The 25,759-nt window shown below is 32.9% G+C and overlaps 1 protein-coding gene across 1 annotated transcript in view; it reads right to left on the reverse strand.

Moving 5' to 3' along the window:
- The window catches only part of LOC134280352 (uncharacterized), a 50,305-nt gene extending 25,018 nt beyond the window's left edge, over nt 1-25,287 (reverse strand). The window contains exons 1-2 of the mRNA XM_062762761.1: nt 25,157-25,287; nt 7,401-7,463 (exon numbers count right to left, since the gene is read on the reverse strand). Of these exons, the coding sequence (XP_062618745.1) occupies nt 7,401-7,463; nt 25,157-25,229 (136 nt within the window). The 5' untranslated portion in view covers nt 25,230-25,287. The remainder of the gene's footprint in view (nt 1-7,400; nt 7,464-25,156) is intronic.
- Between the last annotated feature and the right edge of the window lie 472 nt (nt 25,288-25,759).

Raw genomic sequence — 25,759 nt, forward strand, 5'->3', positions numbered from 1 at the left:
CAAAATTCATGATACCTAGCTTCAAAACACCAGGAAATATTTACCCCTTGGCAAACACATATCATCGAGAGCCTGCCTCTTATTTTTTTCACAGACAGCACTTTTACTATAAAATATATATGAAATGAAAGCATGAAAAATTCGGTCTTTCCCTCCACTTTTGTTGAAGTACCGTCAAATAAAGGTAAGGTATGTTTGAGTTAAGCAATTTCGTACTGAAAGAAAATGATATAATGCCCAGTATATGCTGTTTTTTTTTAATTTTATTTTATCTCTTTTTTTTATTATTAATTATTTTTTTTTTTTTTTGCATACGGAATAGTCATATTAAAGATGCATTGGATAATTCACACAAGATTTATGATTTAAATAATACACACATAATTTTTTACTGTAATTATATTGATTGTAACTGAAACTTTAACCCCCTCCCCTAAAAGATCTACTTCAACAGTTTACTTATCTTATATATCTTTTTTTCTCACAAATTCAACTTATTTGCAAGAAAATTCTATAGTTTTATGTTTTAAATTTTGCAAGACTGCGTTATAATTATATAATGTTTAAATTTATTCGTAAAGTTTGAAACTTTTTGTCCTTCATCTCATGCATAACCCGAGATCTCTTTCACAACTGAATGATCGCATGCACAAGCAATGTTTTTTTCTTCGAATATTTGTCAAATTATACACATATCGAAGTCCCAGTTTTGGTGGATAGGATGCACTTGTTGCATACTCATGGTGGACATTGAATGTTTAAGGTTAGTTGAGATTAAAACGAATTTTAGTCGGCGAATACTGTTTTCAATCAGCGTTTTCGCTCTACCAGCCCTTGCTTCAAAACAAATATAGTCGCTAATCGACAATCACTGCATTTCATGAGAGTGTAAAATTAAAGAAAAATAAATTGCTCATGGAATCACATTCTTATATTTTAATAAAAATATCAATTATTGTCTGAATCGAGTCCATTTACTACCTGTGCACTGGAATTATTCGCATCAACTGCACAACCGGAAATCGATCTCTTTTGATTGTTATACACAACTGCTGGTTGTGCAAGTGATCGATTAGCAGGCGTGATTATGCATCAAAAGCATACATAATTTCATTGTAAATTAATAATAATAAATAAAAGAGATGATCCTGATTTTTAAAAAAAAAATTTAATCAAACTTTTCAGTTACTCGACAAGTTGAACACAGATAAGAAACATGTCAATAAATGTAGAACACAGAAAAAAAAACCTCAAAATTTGAGACAATCTTCATAGATGTAAAAAAAAAAACCAAGTATATAGTGAGTTGTCAAATAACTCTAAAACTTGCATGTTATTGATACTTATTTTAAACAAAATATATTAATTAAAATGAAGTTTTAAGAAAAAAAGTGTAGTCTAATATCTCATCATTTTGCATTTTAAAATTGATCTTAAAACAAAAATAACGATGTACATCCTTTTGGAAAATATACTCAAACTTAGAGCTGCACCCCCACTCCCATCCCCTAAAATAAAATGAAAAAAAAAACCAACATGCAATTGATTTATAATTTTCAAAAAATTAAAATCAAACAACATAAATGTACATTTCAGTTTAATAATTATTTCTCACATTTAAAATGAGATCGCTAATTAAAAAAGACGAAAACTATGACTGTTAATGTATAGAAATTCGCCATGCCGAATGCAATGTTCATAAAAGATCCTTTTGTCTTAAAGCTGAACACCACTCATAAACATAAGTACATGTAATCAGAGATTACATAGCTCAATTCAAAAAATGATTACTTCAAGTTAACACGGTCTCACATTTAACTAATAATCAAGAAGTTAATTTAAGGTTTGCAGTAACTTGAGAATAGACATCCAAATACTTGAAACTAGTTGCCCATGAAGAAAATGTAATTCAAATCCACGACCCATGTAAATGTTATCTTTTTAGATTAACTTTCAAAAATCGATTCATCTTCTTTTTCTGAAAAGTAAGTCAAGTCCTGAATGTCGCCGTTTGGAGAAGGTAATGGCAAAAATGAATCGGGATTGTGCTTGTTCTTCTGAAAAGTCTTTAACTCATACTTCATGTATACCTGTCAAAAAAAAAACAACAGTAAAATATATTTCTAAATGATAATGTTGAATTTTTTTTACAGGTTATGTTTTAATTTATTGTAAAATAATATTGTTGTCTTGATTTTATGGGCACTTATAACATGTACTAACCACCGATCTGGATGTCTTTAATAGTTGCTTTCCTTAAATTTGTTAACTATATTCAGATCACAAATTGTGTGTTCAAGTCATAGGTTTGTTCTTTCAACTTTATGAATGTCCGACGCCTGCTGGTGTTGCTGCAACAATAGAGTGGCCTAGATCATCAAAGTTCCACTGATGTTCACTTTCAGTGGTATCTGAACTCTACAAAGGAATACAGAAGCAAATGTTTATTTATAACACACACAAAAATTCCGAGTTACTAATTAAAATTCATCGAAATTTATTTATAGCATAGTTGTCATGTACTGTGAACTACTTTCTTATATTGGTAAAAGGTGAAAAAGTACAGTCAAACTTGTTTTAAGCTTTGGGAAGTCCAGAAACTAGACAGGTGGCCTCTTATTCCAGTTTGCCAAAGAAGTAGCCAGTCGGTCAATAAATAAACAGCAATAACCACTACAGTTGATTTAATTAAACATGTCAATTTCACAAAACCTTTGTATGTGTGTATATATATATATTAATCCATGCTTATTTAAAAAATATCAAATTAAAGAATTCCAAATTTTTAAGGTTTTGTGCATGTTCAGTGGCGTAGCTACCATGTATGCTTGTATGCTCGAGCATGCACATCATTTTGAAAAAAAAGATAATGAGACTCTATGACTTGACTCCTTCTCAGTCATGTACAAATTAAATTATAACTGTAGTATCAAAAGTTATGTTTCTTCTAATTTTCTTTACATGTACACTTGCGTAGTTTTACTACTTAAAAAAAAAATAAAGTCACTGACACTGTAAGTTCGAAAACCATTATGGCAGCTACCGTAAAAAATTGAGCATTTCATTTTCTCAAATGAAATTAAGTTTTAGGGTTGAATTTACAAAAATATTTATTTTATAAGATGAATTAATAAGTAGATTGTTCTGAGCCACTTTAATTTTATTTATTACCTGATGTAATATTCTTTTTTTTCGTAATTTTTGCGGATAAAAAACATCGCCGAAAATTTTTATACTAGCCAATCTACGATAGCATGTCCTGTATTACTTAAAAATTAAGTTTTTTTTTTTAAATCGTCTCTCTACAATTATAATTGCTCCTTGGGTTTATTTATAATGGTAAAACGTTGTCAAGATATGTATTTTCTTCACTTTCTTTTATGATTTTATGAGTGTTTAAATCGTCAGAATCCAGGAGCTTCCGGAGGCTTGGGCCCCCACCAGGGCTTTGCCCTGGACCCACTCGGGGCCTCAGGGCGGCCCCCAGACCCTTGCAAATTGGAGCATGCACTTCATTTTCAGCCTAGCTACGCCACTGATGTTTCTGTTCCTACAAAACAGTTAAACTTCATACATTCATAAGTGTTCAGAGTTCCCGAAACGCACCGGTACACTAGGGATCCCCGTAAACTTTGAATGGGACCGGTAAAATCTTAATGTTATCGGTCAAAATGTCTGATGGTTTTTTTTTTTACAGACTGTATAACGTTTACATATAATCTTAACAAAATCATTTAATTCAATTGTCCTGACAATAAACAAATGCAAAACTAAAGGAATGAAAAAAACGTCAGGGGCGCGCCAGATCTTGTTTAAATAAAATGTGTAAAATTGTCTACTATAAAAAGCTACATATTAAAATAATAATTTCCATAAGTCTGGGAGGAAAAACAGTTTTAAAAACACTGTCAAACAAATATTTTCCCTCTGATAAATATATGCACTCTGTAGTTCTGACAGTAAAAAAATGTGACAATCTACTTTCGTTTTGAAGGACGAATTTGCAGGGTTGCAAGAGTTGCCTGCTATTTCTGCTTGATTACAGACAATTTGTTACCATTTATTATTTTCTCTATAATTTAATCTATTAGCATGATAATATTATACCAACTTCTGGATTTTTTAAATGTATTTGATAGCATTTAAAATACATGCGCGTTTTTCCCCTTTTCTAAAAATAGCGGACTGACTTGAATGTAGTAAAACGACAACAAATTCACTTAAATCATCATTTTCATGATAAATTTGCATATCTTTATATCATTAGTACATATTTTTAACTGTGTGGAGGTTATATAATAAATTTTAACTAGTCAGAAATATCGGACGTTTTCCAGGCTTTTTAAAACGAGTTTGATATTTTACGTAATATTTTTCCTGGCACATAAAATACCAAAATCCTAAATCCAAAAGAAAAAAGCCTGGAAAACAACATATATTTCCCACTAATTCCAAACAATCAACCAAGAGTTGTCATGTTGCAGATTTTATTTTAAAAAAAAATTTTAATAAAATCTGTCAGAAAGGACATAATAATTTTATACGATGAATTAAGCGTTGGTCATCACACGCCGTCGGCGACGTCAAATCCTGCATACACAGGCCTTATAGAAAATATTTTAATCATTTTTTTTTTTAAATCTGCATTTGCCATCTTTTTATTTACACATATTATTTATTATATCGACACAATTTCCAATCCTATAATATGTTAAATTTACATACAAAAAATTAATGTCAGGTAAATTTTACAACAGTTTTTTTTTTTACTGTCCGGTGAATTTTGAATATTTACAAGACAATTGTCCGACATATTTTTGACTAGTTTCGGGAACTCAGAGTGTTCTTTTGTTACATTCAAATATATGATAATTGAATTACAGTATCATTCAAGAAGAAATACATGTGCCTTACTACTATCTATTTTTTTAATAAGAAAAAATACACAAGCTTTAATTAAAAGACAGTTTAATGGTGAATTAAAAGTATGAAAATTTATTTTAGTAAGTGTCAATAAAATCCATTTAAAAACTTCACTATCATATGTTCAGGTAATGATCAGCAGTGTAAACCCCCCCCCCCCCCCTTCAATTAATCCTCGATCAACTAGTTTGCTGAAGCTTTTAGAGTCTGGTAAATTTTTAATATTATTTTTATAAAGCTGTCAGAATTTCTATCTAACATGCAGACACACACAAAAAATTATTCAATTGACCAAAGATTTGTATTTACGCAGTTTAAAATCATTCTACACAACACAGGTGTCAAGTGCAGTAGAGCGTAACTAATCCCTATCGATCGTCTCCTGATAGTGAAATTCACGAGATAATCATGCTATACAAAACATTTGTTTTGACAAAAATTGCAATTAGAGCTTCTACACGGAATCAAAATCTAACAGGTGTGAAAATACTGATAGCCCTGTATTAGCTAAGTCACATACTCTCACTGTAAATATTCAAAGTAATGATGAATTAATATTGTAAATTACAAAATGTAGCTTTAAGCTTGAATTTCTTTAAGTTTAGCTATGGAAAAACTATTAATTGTGATTTAATTCTTTTAAATTTTCAATCGTCGATCTTGAAAAATAAGTAAAAATTGATCTTACATGACAATTATATTTTTTCCATTAACACAAACAGAGTTATATAATTTTATATACGTATCTAAAGGTAATTTGTTTAATTTCTTTAATAGGTGAATTTTATTATCGGGCACATAATTACACAAGCGAATGTGAAAAAAATGTGACATAATGGGTATTTTAACAACTGATTAAAATGTCCTGCACTCATTTATAAACATTGATTGTCATTTATCAAATTGATATACCACTAAATTTTACAACCTAATTATACAACCCCATGTTGATTCCTACAAAGCCTACTTGCTGTGAAAATTTATTGCAGTGACATTGTTAATTCCATTTTCCATTCTGATTTTCTCTCTATAGATTAAGGTACGATTACAAGTACATGTAAACAAATGTGTGAAGAGTAGATAAACAATTGGTACGTATCTAGAATGAATTCAAAGAGAAGAGAGAGAGAGAGAGAGAGAGAGAGCAATTATACTACGAAACAGGATAAAATTAAAGCCAAAAATATTCAATTTGAAAAAATTTAAACACGGAAGATTTAAAAATTAATCGGGAGGGGCGGAACAGGCGTGAAAAATCCAGAGATTTTGTCTCCCGTCGGAAGAATCACATGTATTTATGTTATGAGATATCTGCATGTATTTACCATAGATATAGAGAAAATTCGAATTAAGAAAAAACACGATCGTTTTTTGAAGTAAATAAGCCAAGTAGTACTCAAATACGGATTAAATTATGGAGATTTATTGACAGTTGGAGCATGTTATATGGAAAATTTAAATGGTTTGGATTTTTATAGCAAAAAACGAGTGAAAATACGTACCAGGTGTGCTTTGCATGTGTTGCATGTGTATAAATAATATTATCTTTTTTTACTGGCCAACGGGGCGACCTTCATGCAGAAAACCACTAGCCCGACCCCCGGGTATCGGTCGTTTTCATTGCAGACCTCTGATTAAAAAAAGAACTATCAGTGCATTCATTATAATTTTTTTCACAAAAGCCCGTTTTCAATAGGTATGTGTTTATGTGGACTACAGATGTCTTTTCCTTGACTTTAAATAAATTCTACAACTGCATAATGTACGTATGAAGCATGTCAAACAATTTACAAAGCTTTTTTTCAATGTGGTGCAACAAAATAGTAAGACTTACTGCATGTGCTTTTTGTGTTTCCGAATTTCCTCACTGCTAATACAAAGTGTCCAAACACAGCTACTTCCGTAATATGCGCATGCGCAGTTAGTTTTAAATATATGCGCATGCTCAGGTATTCGGAACTCCTCGATTCAATTACCGAACTCCTCTAAACAGCAGATTTCTGAATGTCTGAGCGTTTTGGGCTAAGGACATGTCCAAAATTTGGACAAAGTCTTTGTGAGGTTAAATCTAATTTTAGGTTTTTCGACCTCTTAGAGTAATTTTGAACGTAATTAGACCTCTTCATTATGGGGTTAACCCCACAGTACCAAAAAAACCCCACACTGCTGGAAAATACGTTAATTTTACCCCACAATGTACCTCTCGTAAGAACAGCTAGACAGACAGACAGACGGACAGACAGACAGACAGACAGAAAGACAGACAGACAGACAGACAGAAAGGCAGAAAGACAGAAAGACAGACAGACAGACAGACAGAAGGACGCCGGACAAAATGTAATCAGAAAACCTCACTTGAGCCTTCGGCTCAGGTGAGCTAAAACATACAACTTTTACTTCAAAATTTACTTTAATCTTAATAATAGTTTGTTATATCCTTATTTCATCTCTGTATGAACATTTTAAACCATACTTACGAAAGAATCTTGAAAATCCTACAATGTCACATCTAAGCGCCGAACAGATGTTTGAATTTATACCTTATAAATCACGAGTTTAATTAATATCACAGAATAAAAATTTTAACAAGGGCTATTCGGAAATTATTGAGACATTGTGAATATTTCTCTTTCTAATGAACGTTTCTCGGTGAAAATTTGCTTTTATTTGCATATACGTTAGACAAACATTACGAATTCATTAAAAGCAAGAAATATTTTACAAATAATAAATTTCTTCTCTTCAATGGTATATAAATGTATCAACGGTAGGGGTACCCGGTGCACTCATCAGATATTGAAAATATGTAACACCAACGTTGAAACTCACGGTGGACCCATATTAAGAGCGCAAATAATTCAATTTTTGTGTATAATTTTTCAAATTAGTTTTGATTTCGTGTTGTGCAAAGTTTTTAGAATTTTGATGAGAAATACAGAGATAATTGAAAATATTAGGCACTGTAAGGAAATCTGATTACCACGACACAATGGATTTTTACCTCAAAGCGGAGCTGCAGATTACATAAAATTTCGTGAAGCGCTATTTATAACTCTTTTTTGAACTGACTAACTTTCTAAAACAATAGCTTAGAGATAAACATGTCTAAGAGTTTGGTGTTTTATTGATATGATGTTAGGGCATCCTGTATATACACGGTTTTACACATGTAAACTTTACACTGCGGTAGCAACAGTACATATTTTATAAAAAGTTCGTTTAAGATAAGAGACAGGTGGATTTCATTAAATGTTATTTATATATGATAACAAGTTGCTGTCCTTTACAACAGGACTACAATACGTGATCCATATGCATGTGTTTCTATCCGAAATTCAGTTTAAGAAAATTTCTAGGTGAAGTGAATATTCATGTAGGTCTTTCACATTAACTACAATAATTTGCCTACTTTGACTGATAGTCCTCATCATGTTCATACGAAAATTGTAAAATAATTTTTCCGATTAGCCTAAAGTTTTATGATTTTAAAAAAAATCGGGGTATTTTGATACATGTAAACCGTAAACCCATAACGCTTGGACCTGACATCTATTTTGGAATTATACGAAAAAAATCTATTATTGGAAATATAGATCTGATGGTACATTTCTTGGTTATGCAGCTCTGTAGTAGGGAGATTTTTTTTTCGGAGCCCCCCCCCTTCCCTCCCCTCAACGACATCGAAACCCATTTCCACAGACCTGTATCAAGCTGTATTTGGATTCCTAGATGCACATAACAGATGCCGGTGAAGACTTGCTCTATCTTTTAAAACCTAGAACTGTTCGTTGAATGAAGTTTTTAATTCAAGTTATCAAGTTATGTAAGTTCTTCCTACTTTTTAAAATGCATGTGTCATAGAATAAATGGTTAGTTTGTATATAAAAGTATATGTTTAAGAAAGAAATTCGATGCGCCAATGATTAAATAAATACGATATGAAGATTTAAAAGCGAGATTTGTCAATGAATGACCAATTCTAACTCAAATAGGGCGAGTTATTCTACGGGTAAGTTGTTAGGGGCGAACTCTCTAGCATTCTCGCGCATGCGTAGCCTGACGTTTACCCATGGCATCCGTTTTAACCTCGCGTATATATTTACTGCATGGACCTCAGTGTCCACGCAAGAAAGAGAGAATTAAATGCTCCCCGATCGTTTGACATGCAAAAACATATATGGCTGATGTGACGTTAAATTGACGTAGCGATGCTGCTCCAGGTCGATGGGCATATGTATATTTCTGATTTCACCCGAACGTATCTATAAATACTGTGAATTAGAAATTTAGCATAACTGTTTTATTTGTTCCTTTAAAAATGTTGACGAATCCTCATAAATTTACCTCTGCCTTTTATGAAGTTAAACTAATTATCTTAATAATTTCCGAACAGCCCTTGTATAACTTCAGTTGCTGACATGCATGAAATGTCCTAGATGAATCTAAATGAAACATAGAGATGACAAAATATATGCAAGATCAAAAGTCAAAAAAAAATTTAAACGATAGGAAAGAATAAATTAGGATCTCCAAAACATCAGAGGTTGATTCAGGTGCCATGTAGGAGTGAGCATCCCTCTCTAGTTGAAATTAAAAATTCAAGCTATTAATTGTTTCTGCATACTTTGTAGTAGCTGCTGCTTTGAATAGAATTTGCGTTTTAATACTTAAATTTTAAAGTAAATAAGCCAATGTCGAATAATGTTCGACTTTTACCAAATATTTTGTGTACATATAAAATCACGCCCTCGATTTAAAGAAATCAGCAGCACTTTTCAAGTTAAGGAAAATATCCTTTATCTATATTCAAAAAATGTTTAAGATCTATCAAGTGTATGCCCTCGCGAAAGTACGATTTTATGAGGCATCTCGATGTAAACTTTACGTAACCTGTACATAAAAACACGACACAATAAATAAAATACATTCTCTTGGAAGTTAATTAATAATCGCACTAAACAAAGGATATACTTTGGTATTAATCGACTATTTAAAACCTGTAAATAATATTCCATTTAAGAATAAAACGCATTTTTTCATTGTTAAAAAAGTCCTCGATCTGCCTCTCACAGCACATGAAATACGTCATGTTTACCAATATGACGTCCTGTTTAAAAGTTCATCGCAATCAGTAGTATGTTTATAACCAGCTATGTGGGATTTAATTAGCAACTTTTTTAAATGCATTGATAAGTTATATTGTTTATTATGCTAATACAGTTAAAAGTTGCAAATTATTTCATTTTCACGTATTTTGAGAAATACATAAATGTCATATTTTTGCGTGAGGTCACAGTAAACTTTTCCCGTATAAATTAGGCCCCGCCCCCTTTTTCAAGCCTTAACAATGCTGCAGGTGGGATCAGGTGCCATGGAGGAATGAGCATCCCCTGCCGACCGGTCACACCCACTTTGTGCTCCTTGTCACAATCGAGAAGTAACGGGAAAATCCGTCGTCAATTTAGTGTATAAATAATGGACTAACAATTGGTATGAAAAACTTCAGTTAGCATTTGACTCAATGATGAATTGTAATTGCTGACAAGGTCATTGTATCGACCATAGAACTTATGACGTATAAACCATTTCCTATTTTCTAACGCAAAATCAGGCATTTACCCATTTCCCCGCAATCACGCATTTTCACGAACTTTAAAAAAAATTATTTAATCTTCAATTTATTCCAAAATTCCATCTATTCTATACTTGCTAAAATCTCATCAAATAAAAATGTCATTCCTTATAAAAATTTAACGTCATAATAGTATTTCCGCTAAACTTTAAAGAAACTTGTACCACGTTAAAATGTGCTTGCAGGGAAATGGTAACGTAATATTTCTATGACGTGAACATTAAGTGTACGTTGCATAACAATTCAGCGAGTTGTAAAGAGTTAAGGTCCTTGTACGCTATTGTACTGCAGATGTCGAAAATTAAAGTTTTCAAAATAATATAAAATAAACTCACTGTTTTGTAAAGGCTCTGGTACAGTATTGTAAAGCAGATGTTGGATCGTTGATTTCATAGCTTTGGATGTACAAATCATGTATATCAAACAGAAGTTAAATAAGTTGTGTCTTGCAATGACATTGCCCTTATACACAGAATAAAACTGTTGTTTTTAATCGACATTTTTTGTTTAAATTTGCTATTTACTTTGACAGAAATGATTTCGGCTGGTACATGTAGGTGTACATCTTTGTTTAACTGCACTCAGGCTACATTCCTTTTGGATTCTGTGGAGCCCTTACCCAACTACTATCTAAAGCCGAAAGCATAAAATATACCAAGATATAATTTTTTAATGAACCTTGGTCCACAATTTGTCAACTTGGCACCTGGTTCCACCTTTGCGATTTTCAGGAGTCCCTGTTTTTTTTTTTAAATTTTAGCTCACCTAAGCTGAAAGTTCAATTAATTTTTTTTCTGATCACCTGTTGTTCGTCGTCCGTCAGTAAACTTTTCAAATTTTCAACTTCTCCTCAAAAGTTACTTGACCAATTTTAACCAAACTTTGTACAAAGCATCCTTCGGTAAATGAAAATTGAAATTGTAAAAATAAAGGGCCAAGTCTCCGTCCAAGGGAAGATAAGCGAGGAACTCCAAAAATAGTTGGAGTAATTTAAATTGTTTTCTAAAGAACCCCTGGGCCAGAAAAGCTAAACTTTTTTGTGGAAGATCCTTGGGTAGTGTATAGATTCTAAATTGAACAAATCATGACCACATTTGGTAGGGCGGGTTACAATAGGGAATTCCAGTTTTACATAGAAATATATAGGGAAAAAAACTTTTAAAATCCTCTCACTAACGACTGGACCAGACACTACTGTAACTAAAAAGCCTAAGAATCCAACAAAACCCTGGAAAATACTGAGTGGTACTGAGAAAACCCTGAGTGGTACTGAGCCAGGTACTGAATTAACTGAGGTTGCCCTGTGTAGCACTGAGATTTTCACTCTGTACATTGAGGACATACCTAGAGGTACTGTGGTTGAATCTGTTGGTACTGAGAAGATACTGAGGAATATTGAAGTGGTTTTTAGGCCACTGAGCTGATACTGAGTAGCCTAAGGCTTAATACAGTGTTTACTGAGGTCTGAGAGAATTTTAGAACTTTTAAGATTTTGTTGATGTATTTTTTTTGTAATTTGACATCATTATTTCCTTAAAAACTTTTTTAATTACAAATTTAGTGATCTGATCCAACGATGTCTAGATGTTGTTTTACTATAAAGAAATCAGAAGCACTACGTCACTTAGGGTTATCGCTTAAGTTAATAATGGCGGAAATTTCGAGCGCCTCGAGGTAAGTTTTTCCTTCAATTTATCTAAATTAAAGTTATGAGGTCAAATTAATTTCTGGCAAAGTACTTCAACTACTTTATGATATATGTTTACATATTTATATGACTGCAAAAGCCAGTATTTATTGTAACAACCCCTGGCAAACTTGAAAAGATGCGAGGTTATCGCCAACAATAACATGCCGTTTTTGACAAATGCAGATGTTCGCATAGCTTTGCCGAATTATGTTCAAAATATCTATCGAGATTTTAGTTATAAATACAATTACCTTAACGTCTGATTATTTTCTTCTTAATTTAACATGCAACTGTTGGCAAACAATTCAAATTTTAAAAAAAGTTGTCGCTCACATATGTTTTATTTGAGGTTATCGCGCACATAATTATTCTCATCGATTATATTGCTGTGTCTTGGAAAATTTATTTCTTTGAATGATACGTAAGAATGAATTAATATTTTGAGTAACAGTGTTTATTTATCACTAGATCCAGTTTCCTCTGTAAATACTGTGGGATTTTTTTGTCCACAAGAACATCATTGAATCAACACGAAGAAAGACATTCGAAGACAGGAAAACATTCGTGCAAATATTGCCAGAGGCAGTTTTTCTCAAGGTTCGCTTTCGAAGGCCATGATTGTCTTAAGGAAAAGAAAAAACAATACAGTTGCACAACATGCCATAAAGAATATTTAACTGCCTCAGCTCTTCAAAGACACGTAAATAGAGAAGAAAATAAGCTGAAATATATGTGCAAAGTATGTAATCTTAAATTTGAAAGACAGTGCGAGCTTAAAGATCACAATGATATTCATTTAAATGAGAAACGACATAGGTGTACGGACTGCAACAAAACATTCAGATTCAGGAGTGGACTCAACAGACACAAGTTAACACACACTGTTACAAATCGTTTCACATGTTCTTTGTGTAATAAGTCGTTTGCTCAAAAAAGATATTTAGCAAGACATCTGAAATATCACAAATAACTGTGAAATAACTGTCAAATGCGAGCACGATGAGGACAAAATTATATTGGTTTTGGTGACTGTGGTTCTAAAGAATCAAAAAATTAGAAAAGTGTTCTTATAACCATGCATTTTATTTGATCAAAGCAATATTTGTTTTTATTACATTTTCTAACAATTTTTATACAAACAGGCAAACACCTACAAAGAGTTACTTTACAGAAAGTTTTATTGTACATTAAATTTAAAGTTTGGTTTCATTTTCACACTTGAAGTTAGTAACTTCAAACATTAATGTTCAGGGACTGTTGTTATTCTTAATTGTTTTTTAATTAAGAATTAAATAATTTTTTTTCTCTTTTTTTTAATCTGTGTTGTCTTTTGGATATCAAAAACATAATATAGAGTACACAGAAGAGGGTTCTTTGTATATTTAGTCAATATCGATAGCCATTTTTCTTGATGGCGGTATTTTACTGATGTTCACTCTGGCTTTTTCCCATCTGACTCCTAAGGTACCTTTCTGTATATCATTTATGCCCATTGACACAGTTTCTTCTTTTCTTTTTCCTTTTAAACGTCTTCTTTCTTCAATATCAAAGTAATGATCCCTGAAATTTGAACAATTGAATTTCATGAATGAAAAACCCAAAGATTGATTTCTCTAAAGGCTCAACATGCGCGGATCTAGAGGGGGGGTGGGGTCAGCCGCCCCCTGGAATTTCGACGGTTAAAAAATGTATATACTAAAGAAATATATATAATAAATCTTTAAAATTCTTCTTCTCAGGAACCATGGGCCAGGAAAGCTGAAACTTATGTGGGAGCATCCTTGGGTAGTGTAGATATTAAATTGTTAAAATCATGACCCCCGGGGCGAGGGCATGGCCACAATAGGGAATCCAAATTTTAAATTGAAATATATAGAACAAATCTTTTAAAAAATTTCTTTTCAAGAACTCAAGAAAAAAGTCACCTTGGACCCTCCCTGGAACATGAATATGTGTGAAATGGGTATGAAAAGTAAAAGAATTGAGGCAATAGAAGTCATAGCCTACCCCCCCCCCCCCCACGAAATAGATTTTTTACGTTTGGGCGAATTAACGTTTTTTTTTTTTTTTTTTTTTTTGCTTATCAAGAAATTTCTGGGATAGCCCCCCCCCCCCCCCCCACGAAATAGATTTTTTATTTTGGGCGAATTATTTTTTTTTCTGGGATTGGAATTGTTTTTTTTTTGTTTTTTTTTGACTGGGTGGACCCCCCCCCCCCCCCCCTGGAAAATATTTCTGGATCCGCGTCTGCTCAAATAGAAAATTAAGATAACTTACAGTGTATGTATACTTTTAAACTGAAACAGGCCATTTCTTTCTCTATGTAAATTCTGATCCACTTTTACACTTGACACAATATCTGTAGCAATGTGATCTTTTTCTCTATGTAAATTTTGATCCACTTTTACATTTGACACAATATCTGTAGCAATGAGATCTTTTCCGACTAGGTTGTAAACAGTCGTTCGTGACGTTCTGTAGGGAAAAGTTCTGAAAATAGAAAATAAGCTCAAAGATCAGTAAGCAATAAAGTAAAATGGTCATGAGAACTATGTGTGTGTGTGTGGGTGGGTGGGTGGTTGAGTGAGGGTGAGGGCGAGAATGTGTATGGGTGTTTTGAACTGTTGACAGAAATGCATTTGATCATGAAGCATTCATACCTATCAGAATCAAGTCGTATCTGCAACTGCTCTATGCTGGATCCCATGAATTCTGCAAATTCTTGTGCTGTGAGTGTTCCGTGACCACCTCTCCTATCTTGATTTGAAACTTCTGAAAAAAATGTTTCACCCATCATGCTACTGAAAGCTCTAATGTTATATGTGCCTTGTTTACATAAAGCATAAAGAATGCTTTTTGCGTCTATGTTAGCAAGAAGAGCTTCCCAAAGTTGTATCGGCCAGCCTTTAATATACATCGTAGGTGGGGGAAATGTATGGAATTCAACATCTTGGAGAAGCCGTTCTCGAAGTTTCATTCTCATGAGAAATCTGTCTTTTGCACTTATTCCTGGGTCGTCTTCAGATTTCCACCATAATCTTACATCAGAACACAAATTTGCAGCTCTTTCATCTCCATTGTTTCTCATCACTTGTTCTACTTCAGGACTAAAATGAGTCACCGCCATCGGAACGGACATGGGGTCCACCACATCTTGCACCATGATATAAGTTAATTTTGTTTTTCTAGTCAATGCAGTCTTAATCCATGGGGCATTGCTGAGTCCTTCAATACCCCCTTTACAAACTTTCCGACGCATTCTTGTTAGAAGGTGCGACGAATCAATGCATTTTACTTCCACCTGAGAACGTGTTTGACTGTATTCTGGCATGTAAAACCAAAAGTCAGGAAAAGACGAATCATTCACTTTAATATCAGGTGGGAGGGGAGAAGACTGTTTCCATTCAAGCAATTTTTGGGGCCAAATGAATTCGGCATATGCGACGTTCAATACGCTTTTGGGGACTGTCTTTCCATTAAGGACCTTTTTTGCCTTTTCCTTCAGAGAGATAACAAGATTGAACTTCGTTTTTGTCTTCTTTTTAACAAAATTTTTGTCTCCCTTGTTCGAGCACGACAGCAAGTTATATCCAAGTATTTCAGAGATGACATTGACTTTGTCTAATTTTGGAATACTTAACTTAGAGTCCGTTTGATGCACATGTTTTAAATACTTTAATATTATCTTAAGATCAACGTCTCTGAGTTTGTTAATTTCACTCCTCGACTTCATGGCTAATTCAAGTTCTTCTTTCGTTTTTCCATCCCATTTTCCTTTTGAGTTTGCTGTAGAGTCTGTTCTAAGCAATTTTATAAGGGATTCAAAATTACTGTCAGTAAGCCTAAAAGGCGTATTGTGTTCAGTATCTCTATTTTTCGTTTCAAAAACCTTTTCTTCGGAATTTTCTAATGTTTCACTTTCAGAAAATAATTCAAGCAAGTTGCCAAAATCATCATCACATGATACTTTCTGCAAACTGTCTGTCAATAATTTTTTTTCAGGAACATCACAGTGATTTAAAGCGTTAATCATTGAGTCATCTACAGTTACGGTTCGAATGACCGCCTGGTCTGTAGAACTAAGACTATCTACAAATTCTTTAGGTAGAACTTCCAGTAGAGTTTTCTTATCATGATCAATATCTTCATTATCAGCAACATCATTGCTGGTGTTTTTAGAATTTCCAGCTGCTAGCTTCCAACCTCTACGACTTAATATTGGGAGTCTTTTACCTCCATTAGTCAAACTAATTTTCCCGTCGCCATCCTTTGATAGTAAATAGGTTCTGTTTATTTTAGTAAATTCCTGAACAATTTTAGATTTTTGAATTTTCTCTATCACTCGCCAGACTTCTTTCTGAAGCTGTAACAATGTAAGTGGTTTGTCATCTTTGTCACGTACAGCAATATTGTGCCACTGTCCGTCGAAAGATGAGCAAGGTATATGCAAGTGTTCTTCGCTGCAACGATTATGGACATCCTCTGCTATTTTACGCATGGTTTCGGTTGTTAAACTGTAGCCTTTGGGAAACCAAGATATGGGAGCCCATCGGAAAGGGTTCTTACTCCACTGTCGGTCTAGGTCACTGCAAATAAAAACCATTGCTTCGGATGCTCTCTGTCTTTGAATATCATAACCATGCTTCTGAATACTTAAAATGTCTTCCAATATAATTTGTAAGTCCTTTACTGTTGATATTTTATTGTGTCCAATTGTATTTCTTTGGCTGATTCCACAAGACACTGACGGAAACTCGCCTAAAAATTTGACCTTTTTTGTTTCTTCCTCGATTAATTTACGTAAAGTTGCTACATTTTCTGACAGTTTAGTTGGGCGTTTCGGCTTGTCTCCTCCGTAAATACTTATTGCCTCCTTCATAGCGTAAAAGTACAAGTTTAGTTGGGCGTTTCGGCTTGTCTCCTCCGTAAATACTTATTGCCTCCTTCATAGCAGCCTGAAATAAAGATTTGTTGTGGTCCATTTCAAAAACAGATGTGATGTCAGGTCGCCAAGACAAAAACAACAGTTTGTCAACGTTCAAAACTTCCATCTCTGCTAAACATTGAAGAACATATCTTTCCGGTAAAGATTGGTGGATTTTAGTCACTGGACACTTTATCTCAATTCCATAAACTTCCTGTATTTTATCATTTCCCCTCCTGAGACTCCCATCTGGAGATACAACCATGAATTTCTTGCCATCAAGTTCCACACATAAACAACCTTCTTCAAAGTATTCAATATCCGGAAAAAGACTAGGCAGTATCTTACAAACTAAAGTAGCAATAGCATTTGGTTCGTTTTTTGTTCCATACTCCATGAAGGATTGGATCTCCTTTGATTTCACTGGTTCTTGTATTCCACAAACAACCCGTTCAAAGTGTTGCTGCTGTCTTTTCAGAGTATCAAGACCTAAAGCACTGTAAAGGGTACTGCCAGTAACCATTGCGGCCTCTCTGATGGTTTTCCATCTTTCAGAACGTTGTCTCACATATCTTGGATTATCCTCCTCTGTATCGTCAATTGCGTGGTAATTTATACAATTCTCAAGGTTTACGTAACTGTCAGAGCAATATAAAGCATTTGAAGATTGGAGCTGAGATATTGTGCTACAAATTCTTTCTAACAGTGATTTATAATCACACAAAAATGACGAAATATCGTAAAGAAAAGCGTTTATTGCACTTATTGCGTAAGAAAATTGGCTCTGGTGCCAATCTGGACCGCATCTTTCCAGAAGTTTGGCCTTTGCTATCTCTTTCTTGTATTTTAGGTCTCTGGCTTTCTGTGCATAATTCCCAAGAATTTTTAAACTGTATTGTAAAGTTTCAATGACTGAATGTTTAATGGATTTTTGTAACTCACAAAGTTCTCGGTCAAAATCCTCAACTTCTACCAATTTAAGAATAGTAGAAACCTTTCTCATGCTATCGTTAATGCTCTGTTTTGATTGTAGTAAGGTTTCCCCGTTTTCATGACCTAGTAAATCAACATCACCAAAATTATCAGTCAATCCTTGTTTCAGCTTTTTGCCATCATACGAAAGACAGGCTGATTTTCCAGTAAGTGCGCAGGATACTCTTTTAATAACATCTATGTATATCCCAGGATCCCTCCGATTAAGAGAATCGTTTCCATATGGTTTAAAATTCCTTAGCACCGAGATATCAGGGACAGCAAAATTGATTTCTGAGTTTTCCGGATGGTACACCCCTCCTCTTCCGGTGTCTAAATCCATGCTGGACATGTTTTTAAAGCCTGACATAAAGCGCACAAATTTACCTCCAAATAAACGATAACCTAATTTCCAAAATTTTTTTGTGTTATCAGAGTACCGCATACCAGTGGTATTATCCTTTTTGAACCATTGTACTACCTCAGCCCAAAGCATAAGAGCTATGTTATCCAATGGCATTGTCCTGTTTGCAACTAATGTCATAAAGTCTGTCAAAACATTTCCCAATCCAACTTTTTCTAGATCCTTTATAACCTCTGGAATTAAAGCGATAACTTCCTTTTCACTGGGTGCATTCGAAAAAGACTGTGTCTCTTTTTCTCTTGAAAGGACTTTATCATTTCCCCTGCGTGGTTCGTCAGAGTCACTTAGGGGAACGAAATCTGTTATCTCATCATAATTATTAGCGTGATATTTGGGAGCTTCATATGTACTCGCTGAATCATGAGAATGTGAAAACAACTTTCGTCTTTTCGTTTCGAAAATTCGTTTTTCATTGGGCAACTTTAAAGCAAGTCTTGCTTTTCTTAAATAAGGCGATTTCGGGGTACCTGCTTTAATTTCAATATTTTCAGCACCCTTCAGCGGAGAGATCACAGAAAAAATTGTATTTGTCTCTTTTTGAAATGTATTTCCCTGCGTTTGCAGCACAATAACTTTGGCTTTTTTAGGATATGGTGATTTTGATGGTGTTGTCTGGCACTGCCTATAAAGATTGTTTTTTTCATCTGCAGTTGATTTTTCATAAATCTGAGAGCCATTAAAAACAAGACGCTGTCGCCGCCTTTTCTCTCCCTTTGGTTTATGAAGAGACAAATTAGATTTTTTCCTGAATGGCATGATTTGTTTCCAATATTCTGAAACATCAATGAAATAATTATGTGCGCGATAACCTCAAATAAAACATATGTGAGCGACAACTTTTTTTAAAATTTGAATTGTTTGCCAACAGTTGCATGTTAAATTAAGAAGAAAATAATCAGACGTTAAGGTAATTGTATTTATAACTAAAATCTCGATAGATATTTTGAACATAATTCGGCAAAGCTATGCGAACATCTGCATTTGTCAAAAACGGCATGTTATTGTTGGCGATAACCTCGCATCTTTTCAAGTTTGCCAGGGGTTGTTACAATAAATACTGGCTTTTGCAGTCATATAAATATGTACACATATATCATAAAGTAGTTGAAGTACTTTGCCAGAAATTAATTTGACCTCATAACTTTAATTTAGATAAATTGAAGGAAAAACTTACCTCGAGGCGCTCGAAATTTCCGCCATTATTAACTTAAGCGATAACCCTAAGTGACGTAGTGGCTGTACGGGGTCTATCTATCAGGTCAACATTACGTAACTGACAGCAAGTTCTCTCGCCTGTATAGCCTTGTTTCTTGCTTTCGAATTATGTAATTCACAGAGCTTCCTGTAATGAATAACTTCACAGCGCTTCCATTTTTCAGCGCGACTGAAAGACTTTAAAGCGCTTCCGTTTATGAACAATATCCATAATCATGATATTCAAATCCGTCGATGTGTTAAATAAAAACCATCCTTTAATGGTACACTTTTTTATACCTGTACACTAAACATTTTTTTCCAATTTGTCCGTGGCCCCAGTCACATTTCCAAAAACGACCAGCGGCCGACAGTTTTTGAAGCAAAAAATGGAGTTTTAAGGTGACAGCCATCAGTTCATCGACTGTTGTCTTGCCCGATTTTGACCCTTTTTTTTTGATCGGCCGACAAATTTTGTGTCCATCAGTCCAAATTATATTATTTTCTGCGACGGTAACCTATTTCTTTAAGGTATGTCACTCGTCAAATTTGTTAAATCAAGGAATTTTTGAGAAGTAAAGTTTGGATAAGTACTCATATAGTATGACCAAAAATGGTAAAGAAAAAAGGGGGTCAGTGAGAATTTTTCTGAGCTATGGTAAAATAAAGCGCTTACGGAAGATCCGTACTTTTACGGATCTGTTTTTAATTTTACACTTCAATATAAAATTCTGATTATCACTTATCTGTTGAAATAAAACATTTTTGGGTGATTGAAAATAATTTAGCAAGTATGTAGTTATTTATTATAGTGTCATTGTGCATACAAAGCATTCAATGTACATTATTTACGGAAATTATCACTTTGGGGGTATACGTCCTCAAATGACTGTTTTGTTAAAAATCTCCGGTCAACCACAATAACATATGTGTTTTTGTTAACTTAAGATATACTTCTTAATAGATTTAAAGAAAAACTTGCACCTAAACAGTTTAGATTTTGAGAATTATAAAAAAAAAATAAAGATATTTCGAGATATTTTCCTGGAAGACATGGATATATTCAACGTCAATTTGTTAATATTTAGCAATAAAGATTTTAAATATTCTATTGACAAATGAATATTTTTGATTTTCATAAGTTTTTTTAAACATACATTTGATGTGATTTGGTGCATAACTTAATAAAATATGATATCACATTTCTTTTTGTTCAATTTTGGCTGTTGAGTTTTTAGAGGCATGTGCCCTGAGACGTATTGTATGAAAATTTACCTGTTGTATGAAAATTAACCTGCAAAGAAATGTCTTTTATGGGTGTTTTAGTTAGTGTAATACTTATTTAAGGTATTCGAATTAAAAAATTATCAGTTTGACAGAAAATTCTGAAAGTACGGGCCCACCTTATATTTTTACTCTTTGGTTAATTACTTTAATCTTTATCGTATGTTGTCATATGTAATTATAACAATAAATATAAATGTAATCTTATTTTACGTAAAATGGTTTGAATAATATTAAAGTGTGAAAAAAATCTTGCAAATTAATGCACGAAAATTATTGTGTGACCTTTTTGCACTGGAAAAGTAACATATTTATTTGGGGTATTAAAAATCTAAATAGGCATTAAAATATTTTCTTGTATCCAATTTTTTAATACAATTTTTTGTATGATCAGTCACAAGTATCAAGTAGTTTAAAATAATGGTAGAAAAACTTGGGATCAATGATTTTTATTTTGAAATACTGGTCAAAACATGTGATTTTCAGGCAAAAAAACATTGAAATTTATATCTTGACTTCTTCATTTCTCTGCAAACTTTGATAAGGAAAGTTGTAAAATTTGTTCTAAAAATATGACTTATTCTCCAATTATTCTCCAAGTAAATGTATATGAGGCTAAAATTCCAAGATATTAAATTTAATAAATTTGAAGAATTGCAGAATTTTCTGCTAAATATCCTTCCAGCACAAGAAATAGCCCATAGTAAATCTTGCTTCTTTACAGATTTTTGACCAGTTTTTTTTTTCATTGAAAGTTGAACAATTTATTACGTTGTTGAATTTAAATATATTATAAAAATTGAATTAGAATAATGCTTTTGAAGGAAGAGGTTCTGTGTGAACTTTTCTAAAAAGCTGACGAATGACATACCTTTAATGAAGCAACCTTCGATCATCGTCCGAGCATCGGTGGTCAGTTTATGAATTCGGTTGATTTATGCATTTTTTGAATGTAAATAACATAAATGATAATAACGTGAAATAAAACGAAATCTTAAGTTTTCTTTGCTTCTTTAATATGCGCCTTTTGTCGTTTTCTGTGAAATTCTATACAAAATTTTGCACACATTTTCAACATTGGGTCACAATCTTACAAAATTCTGCCATTTTGCCTTGCAAACTTAACTTTGGGCAATTATCCGATTATAGATCTATGAAAAATATTGCTGATTTCTAAAGAAAAAAAAGATTTTTTGTGTTATCTAAGTCATCGGTGTTCCTAGGAATTAATGTAAGTGCTCCGTGTCGCCTGAAACTCGTGTCTGCCGATCATATTCCTTCAGCCGACTATACCAGAAAAAAAGTCGCCCGACCATCTGCTTAAATGTGACCTAGACATAACACTTAACAATTCAAATTTCTATAATAATTTTGAGTTTTAGAATGATTATAAAGATGTTCAAATTTCTAAATTTCAAAAACTCAAACTGATTCCTTAATTTCAAAAACTCAAACTTATTTGTTATATTGAATTGTGATATTTTAGTTAAAAAATCTAACAAATTTGAAAATTTTGAAACTTTAGGTATTTACCTTAAATTTTCAAAATTCAAATTGCCCAAAGTTATTTGTGTATTTCAAAAGTTTGGGTTTTTCGTCTTCCGTTTGTTCAAGTGTAAATTTAAAAATCTATAGTTTTCCTCTTCTGATTATTCATAATTAGCTTCCAGTTTCTAAAATCCAACTTTAAACGTTTTAAAATTTTAGAAAATTTGGAATTTCAAGGAACCTTAATTTTTTGAGCTTTAAAATCTTACTTTGAATATCCAAAATATCAAATTTCCAGACCGAATTTAATTTTGAATATCAGTTTGATATTCTTACTATCTAATAGCTTTTTTTTTTGCTTTACCAAAAGAGTTTTTGAAATAGTTTCAAAATTTAAACCATGTTAAGAATTTCATAATGAGAATATTTGAAGTAAAATTCTAAAATCTCAAAGTAGTTTGATTTTTGAAATTTGAATGTTGAATAAAAGTAACAAATAAAAATTATGGTGGCATATTTACGCCATCCATATAACTTTTTGTTAACATTGCATAATTTTATTATGTCAAGTTAAGATAATTATCTATCAAGTCATGACAACATTCTGGTTTGTCGACAAACATCGACTTTATGTCTTTTCCAGTCAAGATCATATTTTTAGACATGACGAGATAATTTATTTTGCATCATGAATGAAATAACTATCGCTGAAATACGATTGCTTATTTTGACTGGACAAGAAATATAAAATCGATGTTTATCGACAAACAATAAAATAATCATGATTTGACAAGATAGTTATCTTGTTTTGACATGATATGCTATGTAAACAAAAAGTAATGTGGATGGCATAAATATGACACCATAAAAAAAAATAAACATTTTGAAAGTTGAAATTTAGAAGTTTGAAGTAATTTTAAACATAAGAGACAAAGAATGCTACTTAACTTCAGTTTGTGAAATGGAAACTATAAAATTAAGATTTTTGAACTTAAATATTAAATTCAGTATACCAAATCAGTTTGGGCTTTTGTGATTTAGATATTTGTACTAATATGTTAACATTCTAAAACTCAAAATCATTTAGGCTATTTGAATTTTTAAGTGTTACATATTCATCAAAGAAAATGAAATCAGATATCATATTTCAGAAAATAAAATTGCATAGAGCACTCAGTTAGATATCCCTATAAAATTTCCGAACAATTTATGCAAATAATTAATTTATTGAATGAACATAAAGCTAAAACAATTCATCTAAGGGACAAGGTCATTGATCTTGGTGTACCTTGAAAGAGCTTATTTAGTGGAGTAAGCATGTCATAAATGAATTCTATATCTTTCATTGTTCAAACGTTATTAGGAAAATTAATGTTTGCGGACAAACAGACAGACAGGACAGAGCAATTTTCGCCTCGGTCTATCGATTTGGGCGAAATATAAATGAAATCTGACCTCTAGATTACAATAAAACAAAAAAAATATTATTTTTGAGAAAATAGCCTCAGTGTTACTCGGGATAACCTCAGTAGACACAGTGTTAAACCTCAGGGCTACTCAGTATTAGCTCAGTGGCCCCAGAACAACCTCAGTATTCCCCAGTACCTTCTCAATACTAACAGATTAAGCCTAAGTGCCTCTCGATCAATATGATTTTTGTATCCATAGTAAAACCCTCAGTGCTACACAGGATTACCTCAGTTAACTCACTTTGAGCTCAGTACCACTCAAGGTTTCTCATTACCACTCAGTATTTCCTCAGGTTTTTTTAATTCTCTATGCTTGTAATATGACCAATAATGGCTTTGTAATTCTTGAGAAGAATATCTTAAAAAAAAATTCCCATATATTTTTAAGTTAAATTTTGGTCGGCCATTGTGGCCCCGCCCTACCCCCGGGGGTCATTACTTGAACAAACTTGAATCTACACTACCTGAGGATGCTTCCATATAAATGTGACCAATCATGGCTTTGTTATTCTTGAGAAGAAGATTAAAAAAAAAATTCCATATATTTCTATGTAAAACTTTAGTCGGCCATTGTGGCCCCGCCCTACCCCGGGGGTCATGATTTGAACAAACTTGAATTAACACTACCTGAGGATGATTCCACATGAGTTTCATCTTCCCTGGCCCAGTGGCTCTTGAGAAGTAAATTTTTTTAAATTCCATTATTTTCTCACTAATTCATAATTATCTCCCCTTGGAAGAAGACGTGGCCCTTCATTTTAACAAACTTGAATCCCCTTTACCCAAGAATTGAATTCCATACACATAAGGATACTTTGTGGCAAGTTTGGTTGAAATTGGCCCAGTGGTTCTTGAGAAAAAGATAAAAATGTGAAAAGTTTACAGACAGACGAACAGACGGTCAGACAGACAGACAGACAGACGAATGCCGGACAAAATGTGATCAGAAAAGCTTTCAGCTCAGGTGAGCTAAAAAGCATTTTTTTTTTTTTTAAAAAGGATTGCTTTTAGGCATTATTATTTTTCATGAGCTGTTTCTTATATATACATCAAAATGGCTGAAACTAAGTTCATTAAAAATTCTTAACATTTACTGTTTTAACGTTTGATTTTTTTTCTGCAAAACATAAAGTAATTGTTAAAAGGATATACTCACTACCAAATGCAGATTTCGTCAATAGAAAAATACTTATTTGTAAAACAACTTCTGTATTGACTGCACGAAACATTTTAAAGAAACCGAAATTACAAGTATCAAATTACATCTTTATGTGAATAACAGTACTTCCTATACCGTAGAAAAATCATAATAAGATTTCTTTTTATATAAAGTCAGTGAGGAAGGAAATGACACTTTTCATGCGCCGGATCGATAGTGGGGCGTACATTGTTTTTGTCCTCTCTGTCTGTTTATCTGATTGTATTTTATCAACTTAAACTTTAGCCATAACGTTTGAAGCGTGAGGGATAGACTTCATATTTGGTTTGCATACTTCACTAATTAAGCTTTTCAAATGATTCCAAGATCAATACCCTTGTGTCCTTGATTGTGACCTATATGCAAAAAGTAGCTTTTTCAAAATCTGTTGCCGCCGAGCGCATAATGTTTCACAAACACATCTTGTTCTAATTTTTCTTCTCGTGAAATGACCGATGAAATTCATCAAAATCTACATTTATCCTAAAAAGTTGCACAAAATGGTTCAGCTTTACAAATTAAATTTTTAAACTTTTCAACGGGGTGTAAGACTTATCGTTT

Source organism: Saccostrea cucullata, unplaced genomic scaffold (genome assembly GCF_032062105.1).
Source record: "Saccostrea cucullata isolate Sc308-1 unplaced genomic scaffold, CSIRO_AGI_Scuc_v1 ctg1228, whole genome shotgun sequence".
NCBI classification, from domain to species: Eukaryota; Metazoa; Mollusca; class Bivalvia; order Ostreida; family Ostreidae; genus Saccostrea; species Saccostrea cuccullata.